Source organism: Tupaia chinensis, unplaced genomic scaffold (genome assembly GCF_000334495.1).
Source record: "Tupaia chinensis unplaced genomic scaffold, TupChi_1.0 Scaffold000439_1, whole genome shotgun sequence".
NCBI lineage: Eukaryota > Metazoa > Chordata > Mammalia > Scandentia > Tupaiidae > Tupaia > Tupaia belangeri.
The window spans coordinates 570563-580158 of record NW_006159944.1 but is presented as its reverse complement, the minus strand read 5'-3'; the positions used below and the strand labels follow the sequence as shown (position 1 = coordinate 580158).

The window sequence follows — 9596 nt, the reverse complement described above, 5'->3', positions numbered from 1 at the left end:
TGCATGAACGAAAGCAGCAGCTTGTTTCTAGCATCCCTGCAAACCTGTGATAGCCACAGGGAGATCCTGAGTTCTTGTCTGTTCTCTGTCACTTCTAGCTATGCAACCCAAGGGGAAATGGACAAGCCTTTTACTGTATTTGACAGGTCTCTATCTTGCCATGGTTTCCAGGTTGCATCCCAAATGAATGAGGCTTCTTTTACAAGACAGGGTATGTCAAGGCCACCATCCAAAGCAGTGTTGACTGTGCCCTGCTCTCAGGCATCTGGTTAGGGAGTGGATTCATTCAGTGCCCCTGGAGGAAGGGGAGCCTCTTGTGACTGACCTGTTTATAAGGGAGTCTTGTTTCATGTGCCACATGTGCTAAAGCAGTCTCGTGCTGCTTTCTAATTTGTAGAACTCACAACTGTCTCTTCCTTAACTGTTCCTGGACCTTTGCAGATATTTGACTTTAAGATCCTCCATTTGCACAGGGGAGCTTCGTGGTGTATGGCTGACCCTCTTGCACCTTCATAATCAATGCTCAAGCAATTAGTAGGTGGCAGGATGCAAAGGATATTCAAGGAAAAGTCCTGGCATTAGGCTTCTGAAAGTTCTCTGGTACTGTCGCTTCAGATGCAGTTACAGAAAGGAGTGGTGGCAGTCAATGGAACTCTGGCCTATGTCTCTCAGCAAGCATGGATCTTTCATGGAAATGTGAGAGAAAACATTTTATTTGGAGAACAGTATGATCACCAAAGGTAATATTAACTTTTTTTTTTTTTGGAGAGGGTTTTTCTTTAGGGCCCACGTGCTACCCGGGCAGAGAAGGGCACGTGTGCTCACCAGGCAGACAGAGAGAGACAGAGAGACAGAAAGTGAGAAATCACCCCCCAGGGGTATGGCCACGCCACAATCCCTTCTTCTCCATTCTCCTTTCTGGATCTTGGGCATGCACGCACACACACCTGGCGCGTGTATAAGCCACTGGGTCTGGGACTTGAACCGCGGCTGACTACAGGGGAGTCCAGCAACATAGCCATTACGCCAACTGCTGGTCCCAACTTTTTTTTTTTTTTTAATTTATTTTGAGAGAGATTTTTGCTGTAGGGTATGTGCACTCACCAGAGTGACAGAAAGTGAGAAATCACTCCCCAGGGGGACTGGCCAGGCTGTAATCCCTTCTCCTCCATTCTCCTCTTGGGATTTTGGGAATGCATGCACATACACCTGTTGTAAGGTTTAAGCCTCCTTATCTAGGACTTGAACCATGGTCGACTATGTGGGAGTCCAGCGATATAATCATTATGCCATCTGCTGGTCCTGGTAATATTGACTTTTACAGTGTGAGGCACGCGAGTCTTTTGTACACGCTGCTGTAGATGCTGGTGCTTTTGGTAATGCTTGCTAAGTGGGTTTCCTTAATGAGTTCTGATTAAACATCCATCAGACCCACATGGGCGTTGTTTTTGCTCTTCCTGACCCAAGAGTTCAGAAGAGGCACCTTCTGCAGACCTGCAACCACAAACTGAGAAGAGGGTAGAATCGGCACTTCATTCCCAGGGCAGAGTAGCATATGTTCTGAGGTTCTCTGTAACAGGGCATATGTTATCTGGCTGGAGAGAAAATGAATCTGGCAATTTCATTTTGGGCTGAGTAACCAAAACTTTGCTTGAAATTGTAAGTAGCAAGTATGCAATTAATCAGCCCTGACAGTATGAGACATCAGAGCTATTAGGCTAGATGACTGTTAGTGTCCTCAAAATTATTTAATGAATTAAAAACAAAGTCCGGCCATAATTATTTGATGCACTTCGGGCTGTCATCTTTAAGATCTGGAAAGCAGTAGTTTCTTATCCTTCTTTGCCAAGACTGGTGTGCTATGATGTGTATTTTCTCATAATCACCCATTTTCTTTCTTGGGGGGTGTAGAGGTTCTTGGCATTCTATCCTCATTTTACAAATGAATAAGCTGAGACCTAGAGAGATGAGTTAACCAGCCCATGGTTAAAACTATTTGATTGCAAACTTAGATCTCGTACTGATGTCTTGAACTCTCTAAACTAGCATCATTTGTTCCCACTGGAGCTGCCTGACAGCTGGGTCACCCAGAACCTCCCAAGCACCACAGTACTAAGGAAAGAGAAATGGAGTTGATCTTAGGAATCTGCTGTCAACTGTCCTATGGCTATTTGGGCTTTTTCATCTTATCTGAACTCAGACTCTGTCCCTGCTGGCCGGCATTGGTCGGCATGTGGGTTCTCAGCAAGAGGGCCATTACCTCACCTCCTCTTCCTTGGCCTTGACATTCCATACCAGGAAGCTCAGGTGCAGCAGGAAGGTCTGATCAGTGAAGGAGCCCTTAGCACTGACCCATCTGCTCTGTTCAGTGTCTCTTGGCCCTGGATGCCTCTGCCAGTGCCTCCCCTTACCCCCCAGAAGGCCTTCTCTTCCCATGCGTGGAAGCAGCCTGGAAGGGGGGGTTGCTTTATTTATCAGTTAGGATGTTCAGGGGGCAAAAATTTACCAAATGCTTGCAATATGCAGGACACTGTGGAGGACTCAGATTATGTGGCGCCTTCAAAAAGTTCATGAAAAATGGGTACTATGAACAAAACTGCATGAATGTCACAAAGTTTTGCACCAGAATAAACTTTTGCTTTTAATTTCACTTTTTGCTTTTTCCCCCTGAAGTACCCTCATGTCTTTATCCTCAAGGTGCTCAAGGCTGGAAGGGCTGTAAGAGATGCACAGAAATAACAGTGCACGGAGGAGGAATGTGCCAAATGGCAGAAGACTGGGGTTGGACTGTTCAGAGGCAGCAAAGACTGCAAGGGGTGGGGGAGGGGGGAGGTGGTCAGGGAAGAGCCTAGAAGGGTGGATCGAGCTCCCTTCTTATGGCACCTTCAGCAGAGGTTTTTCTCCAAGGGTGGCAACAGTGGCTTGTAGGGCCACAGAAAGCAAGAAGTGGGGAAAAATTAAAGATGGCAAGGGGATGAAGATGTGCTGAGCAGTCTGAGTCTGGTAGTCAAAGAGCGGCAAGGGCAACACTTTTAACGATAACTCCCACCGGTGAAGAATTAGCACCCAACATTGTGCTTAATAATGGTTTACAGGGAACCAGCAGTTAGCGTAATGGCTATGTCGCTGGACTCCCACGTAGTCGACCGTGGTTCGCGTCCCGGACCCGGTGGCTTAAAACTCACGCTGGGCGCGTGTGCATGCGTGCCCAAGATCCTGAGAGGAGAATGGAGGAGGAGGGATTGCGGCGTGACCATCCCCTCTGGGGGGTGATTTCTCGCTTTCTGTCTCTATGTCTCTGTCTCTCTGGCGAGCGCATGCGCCCTATAGCGAAAACTTCTCAAAAAACAAATAAACAAACAATGGTTTACATAGGTTTCCCCCTTCATTCTCACAAACCGATGAGAGTCATTAGCCCAGTTTTATGGAGTGGGGAGTGAGGATCAGGGAGTTACAGTCACTTGTTCATGATAAGGTCACCCGGCTGGATTCAAACCCAGATGGTTCTGATTTCAAAGCCCCCGGTCTTAATCGTTATGCACTCCAGCTCTAAAACTGGTATCTGGGTAGGATGCTCAATGCTGCCCTGTTTTGTCAGGGGCCCATGTGTCATCTGAAGGGCAGTTGCCCATACCCTGCCTACTCTGGCCCCTGCTGCTGTCCCTTTACTAGTAAGGTGTTAATTGCAAAGCATGAGTTGTGAGGCTTGCCCTTTGTCATGCATTGAGGAAAGAGGATTCTGATGATGATGATGCTAGTGATATTAATCAATTGACCAGCCCCTGTGGAGGCCCATAGCTGCTGGGATGGGACACCAGCCTGAACTGCTGCTGCCAGGTGCACCACCCACCAGAGCAGGAGCTGTTCCTGAGGCAGCCATGAAGAGTGCGGAGTTGCCCCGGGAAGATTCTGTTTATGGTGGGCTGAATGGGATTGGGTGTAGAGAACACTGAGAGAGGAGGGTGTGGGTTTCTCTGGACATCCTCCTAAGTGCAGACCTTCCCAGATCTCTCAGTGCCAGAAGTCCCTAACAGATGGGTTCTTCCTAGAGCTGGGCAGACTTGGGCCATGGGCTGCCATGGAGCTGAGCCCTCAACATTGCCATCCTTTCCAATATGAAGTAGGAGTTGTAGCAGCGTGGCTGGTGCAGAGTTACTCAGGGCCTCACCCAACAAAGTCCCCAAAGACTGGACTCTGACCCTTGACAGTGGGCGATGCTGAGGAGCAAACAGAGAGGGTGAGAATCCAAGAGCTGGAGTCCTGATCCCACTCAGCCTCTTGCCCCTTTCAGTGTCATTCTCTGTGCTTTGGTGTCTTCAGTTGTCCCAGGGGGAGAAAACCTTATTCTATCCAACCTGGTAGGAGCAATTAGGAATAGACATGCTCAGCAGATGGCATGATCATTGCCATTAGTAATCTCCCAGCCTTATGCCATTAGCCTCACACATCTTCTCTTTCATTCATGCTCCTCTAAAGCCCTGCACCTCTTGCCAGGGGAAGCTGTCTCCGTGATCTCACTACGTGGCTTATTCCCTTCTCTGATTCCCAGGGGCAGTGCCGGCAGTTGGCAGCCTGAGTTCCCTTCAATGGTTTCAGGTACACTGTTGCCATCTTCTCTGCATGGCAGAAACCCTGTAATGGAAGGGCCTATCCCTAAGTCAATTCTGTATCTGGGAAGGTCTGGGTGGACCCAAGGGCATCAAAGGCAGAGCATCTGGTCAGGGAGTCTCTTCATCTTGCTCCAGTGACACCAATAGCACCCTCAGAACCAGCCGGGGTAATGCAACAAATTTACATTAGTTGAGCATCTATTCTGTTTGGCATGGGTGCCAGGCTTGAGGAATTAGATGATAAATGCTGTCACTGTGCTGACTTCTGACATTGGCACTCACAGGTATCAGCACACAGTTCGTGTTTGTGGCCTTCGAAAGGACTTGAGCAGCCTCCCTTATGGAGACTTGACTGAGGTAAGTACAGTGCAGCTTGACCCCACCACAGCTGCAAGACTGCCTGTTTCCTTGGTCCCAAGGGCCCGGCTTCACATCCTAATACTCCAGGAAATGCAGGTCAAGTTCAGGTTCTACCCATCCTGGGTTCTCCGTCTGGGTCTGTATTTGGTGGGCATCATAATGGACTTGGCACCAAGCCCACTTGTGTTTGGTTTGGTGTGACCACTTCCTGGAAACACACCCAATCTGAGTGGCATCTCAGGAGAGGATTCTGGTGAAGACTACCTTCTTGCCTTAATGGCTGGCTCTGTCCTTCAAAGCAGAGGTCTAGGGGAACTGCACAGAATTGTGGTCCCAAGGGTCCCTTCTTGCCTCACTGGATCTACCTAGCTTAGGAGAATAGGGGTCACCTCCAGACATTGCCTCTGGGGTGCTTGTCCAAAGCATTGGCTTGGTGCTGGACTGAGGACCTTGCCATCATCCTCTCTCCCCATTCCACTTGCATTTCCTGCTTGGTCTTTCCCACTTGGCCCAGGAACCTGGAAGGGAGGAGAAAAGCCAGTTCAGGACCCACATTGTCTTTCTCTTTTGGTGCCGTTGATGTGCCTGTGTCCAGGAATGGCCACAGCCTTTGCTGCCTGGCATTCAAGACCTCCTTACCTGCAGTCCAGCCCTGTATTCCACATTGTGCTTTGACCTGCTCCTACCTGCCCACCACAGTGCCCGCTCACTTGCTAGTGTCTAAGTTTCTGTTTATAGTGACCACCCTTTGAGTTCCAACCCAGATCTCACTCTCACAGTATGAAGAAATTTGCCCCAAAGTGCATGGCACTTGTTGGATTCCAGGTGGCACTTGTTGGATTCCATTTTGTGCCATTATTATATGTATAGCAAGCTCCCTGATGGCATGTGTGCTCCCAGGAGATAGGGGACTTTGTCTAGCCTTAATCCCACTCACAGAGCCCAGCTCGACACCTGGCGGAAGTTGGATAGAATCACTTGAAGTAGGCAACTTCACCTTTTCATCCTTTCAGTAAGTGTGTACTGAGATATGGAGAAAATGGCAGCAGGGGGGTTGAAGCTGCGGCTGAGGTGGCAGCAACAGAGCCCAAAATGGAGGAGGAGCGTGGCACGCCTGGTGTGCTGAGCGGCCATGGGGCTCTGGGCCCGAAGGATGAAGGAGAATGACCTGCTCAGAATGAGAAGAGGAAGGAGAAAAACATAAAAAGAGGGGGCGATCGCTTTGAGCCGTATGCCAATCCGACTAAGCGATACAGAGCCTTCATTACAAACATACCTTCTGATGTGAAATGGCAATCACTTAAAGACCTGGCTAAAGAAAAAGCTGGCGAGGTAACATACGTGGAGCTCTTAATGGATGCTGAAGGAAAGTCGAGGGGATGTGCTGTTGTTGAATTCAAGATGGAAGAGAGCATGAAAAAAGCTGCTGAAGTTCTGAACAAGCGTAGTCTGAGTGGAAGACCATTGAAAGTCAAAGAAGATCCTGATGGCGAACATGCCAGGAGAGCAATGCAAAAAGCTGGAAGGCTTGGAAGCACAGTATTTGTGGCAAATCTGGATTATGAAGTTGGCTGGAAGAAACTGAAGGAAGTATTTAGTATGGCTGGTGTGGTGGTCCGAGCAGACATTCTTGAAGTTAAAGATGGAAAAAATTGTGGAATAGGCACTGTTACTTTTCAACAATCCATTGAAGCTGTGCAAGCTATATCTATGTTTAATGGCCAACTGCTATTTGATAGACCAATGCATGTCAAAATGGATGAGAGGGCCTTACCGAAGGGAGATTTTTTTCCCTCCTGAGCGTCCGTGACAACTTCCTCATGGACTTGGTGGTACTGGCATGGGGTTAGAACCAGGAGGTCAACCTATTGATGCCAATCACCTGAATAAAGGCATTGGAATGGGAAACATAAAGCCTGCAGGAATGGGAATGGAAGGCACAGGATTTGGAATAAATAAAACGGGAGGCGTGGCGGGGCCCTTTGGTGGTGGTACGGAAAACATAGATTGATTTGGATCTGGGATGAACATGGAGAGAATAAATGAAATCCTAAGTAATGCACTGAAGAGAGGAGAGATCATTGCAAAGCAGGGAGGAGGTGGAGGCAATGTCTCCAGGACTGAGAGGATGGGCCCCGGCATTGACTGCATTGGCGGTGCTGGCATGGAGCACATGGATGCAGGCCTGGGCCATGGCATGGCTCGTGTGGGCTCCGAGATTGAACACATGGGTGGTCATGGACCGTATAGGCTCAGTGGAGCGTATGGGCTCCGGTATCTAGCATCTGGGCTGACTGGTCCGTGACCATATGGCCTCCATCATTCAGTGCATGGGCCAGACCATGGAGCACATCAGCTCTGGTGTGGAACGCATGGGTGCCAGCATGGGCTTCGGCCTGCAGTGCATGGCTCCACCCATTGTCTGTGTGGGCCAGATCATTGATCACATGGGCTCTGGCATGGAGCACATGGGCCCTGCCTTTGAGCGCATGGGTCTGAGCATGGAGTGCATGGCACCCGCAGGCATGGGGGCTGGCCTGGAGCACATGGGCCCTGTGATGGATCAGATGGCCACTGGCCTGGAGCACATGGGCACCAACAACCTGGAGTGCATGGGCCTGGAGCTACTGAGTACCAACAGTTTCGAGCATATGGGCCTGGAGCACATGGGCACCAACAGCCTGGAGCTCATGGGCCCTGCCATGGGCCCGGCCCTGGGCACAGGCATTGAGCAAATGGGCCTGGAAATTGGTGCTGGAGGTGGTGCCAGCTTTGATTGTGTTGTCGAGATGGAGCGTGGCAACTTTGGAGTAAGTTTCACAAGTTCCTTCAGAGGAGCTGGAGGCCATGCTCCTGGGATAGCCAGGAAGGCCTGCCAAGTATTTGCAAGAAACCTCACATTTGATTTTACACGGAAGATGCTAAAGGACAAATTCAATGAGTGCAGCCATGTGCTATACGCCCATATCAAGATGGAGAATGGGAAGTCCAAGGGGTGCCGATGTAGTTAAGTCTGAGTCACCAGAGGTGGCAGAGAGAGCTTGCTGGATGATGAACGGCATGAAGCTGAGTGGTCGAGAGATTGATGTTCAAATTGATAGGAATGATTAAGCAGTTGCCTTTTTAAAACATTGAGACCAGATCTCTGAATTTGTATTTTTTCTTGTTAACAGTTTTAATTTGTTGGCTGGATATATAAAGATGTTTAAAAAATTCAGTTGCTTTTTGGGGTAATTTGAATTACTTTTTTAATGATTGGGGTTCCATTTGACTGTTTGCATTGAGATTGCAATGTATGCAATTTTTTTTGTTTGTAATTGTGGCATCTTGTTGACATCAGATATGATTTCGATAATAAATATGAGTTGCTGGGGAAAAAAAATGTATGTACTGAGAACCTACTCTGTGCCAGGCCTGGTGCCAGGCTTGAGGGGTATGATGATGAACAAGATGGACCTCCCCTCCTCCCCAGAGAGCAGAGAATTGTTCCACGAGGAAACCAATAAAGAGCAGTTCCTTTTTCCAAATGCTCCCGGCACACCCTCCATCTTGCTCACTGGTCCATCCTCCCAGAGCTTTCTGTTCAAAATGGTGTTAATGGTTAAGACATAGCCGTTCCTGGTAGGATATGCCCTGGGAGGGGGTGTTGTGAGGCAGACACCTCTCACTCAGCATTGGAAAGAGCTTCTCCCTCATAGCCACTGCTCATCAGCTTCCTGGAGAAGGAGAAAGTGGAGCTCTTCCACTCACCAGAGAGTCTAGTGTGCTCAGGGGTCCCTGTAAGGGGTTGGGGAGCTTGGCCATGGTGACGATCAGCCTGTGTGCCTTTCCCCTGAATCCTGAGAAGCTTTAGGAAGCTCCTGAACTGCAGGGTGGGGAGGGCGGGTGGGGTTTAGGGGTGGGCATCAGTGTTGCTCCTATCTACAGGTTGGAGAGCGGGGCCTCAACCTCTCAGGGGGACAGAGGCAGAGGATCAACTTGGCCCGTGCTGTCTACTCTAACCGCCAGCTCTACCTGCTGGACGACCCTCTGTCAGCTGTGGATGCCCATGTGGGGAAGCAAATCTTTGAGGAGTGCATTAAGAAGATGCTCCGGGGGAAGACCATTGTCCTGGTGACCCACCAGCTGCAGGTGACTGGGACATACAGGATCCATGAGGTCTCGGGTGGGTGTGGTGCCTGATATGCACAGTCTCCTCTTGTACTTGAACCTGTCTCTGCCATCCGAGGCTGTCCTTACCTGGACAGGAAGGTAGGAAGCAGGGGATACAGGAGGCGCTCATGACTACCCCCAGCCATCCCAGCTTCCACATCTTCCCACCTGCTTCTTTCCAGGCATGGCTTCTATTGACCTTACCTTTGAGCTCCCTGGGAACAAGACCTTTTTGTTATAGAGTAGATTCTCCAGGAGGAATGGGCTTCTGCCTGGGAGTAAAGACATGGGGTGGCTCTCCTTCAGCTCTGGTCCATTAGTGGTGAGAAGATGGGGAGCCAGGGAGAAACAATTCAGACTCCATCTTTCCACCAGCAAGGCCTGGGGAGGTCTGAGGACAGGGATGTCTTGCCTGAGGATGACAGGGGATGGTGGACTCTTGGATGAGGGGTTCTGGATTCGCCAGACATGGCA

At 49.6% G+C, this 9596-nt stretch overlaps 1 protein-coding gene and 1 pseudogene across 5 annotated transcripts in view; both read left to right on the top strand.

Moving 5' to 3' along the window:
* Positions 1-9596, top strand: part of ABCC12 (ATP binding cassette subfamily C member 12) — a 77980-nt gene that overhangs the window by 35487 nt on the left and 32897 nt on the right. For all 5 annotated transcript variants that reach the window (XR_003550513.1, XR_003550514.1, XM_006155233.2 and 2 more), the window contains 3 exons: positions 616-740; positions 4895-4967; positions 8898-9101. Coding sequence is in view for 3 of the 5 variants with exons in the window: in XM_006155233.2 (XP_006155295.1) it covers positions 616-740; positions 4895-4967; positions 8898-9101 (402 nt within the window). In the remaining 2 variants the exon portion in view is untranslated. The remainder of the gene's footprint in view (positions 1-615; positions 741-4894; positions 4968-8897; positions 9102-9596) is intronic.
* Positions 6111-8081, top strand: LOC102491626 (heterogeneous nuclear ribonucleoprotein M pseudogene; annotated as a pseudogene).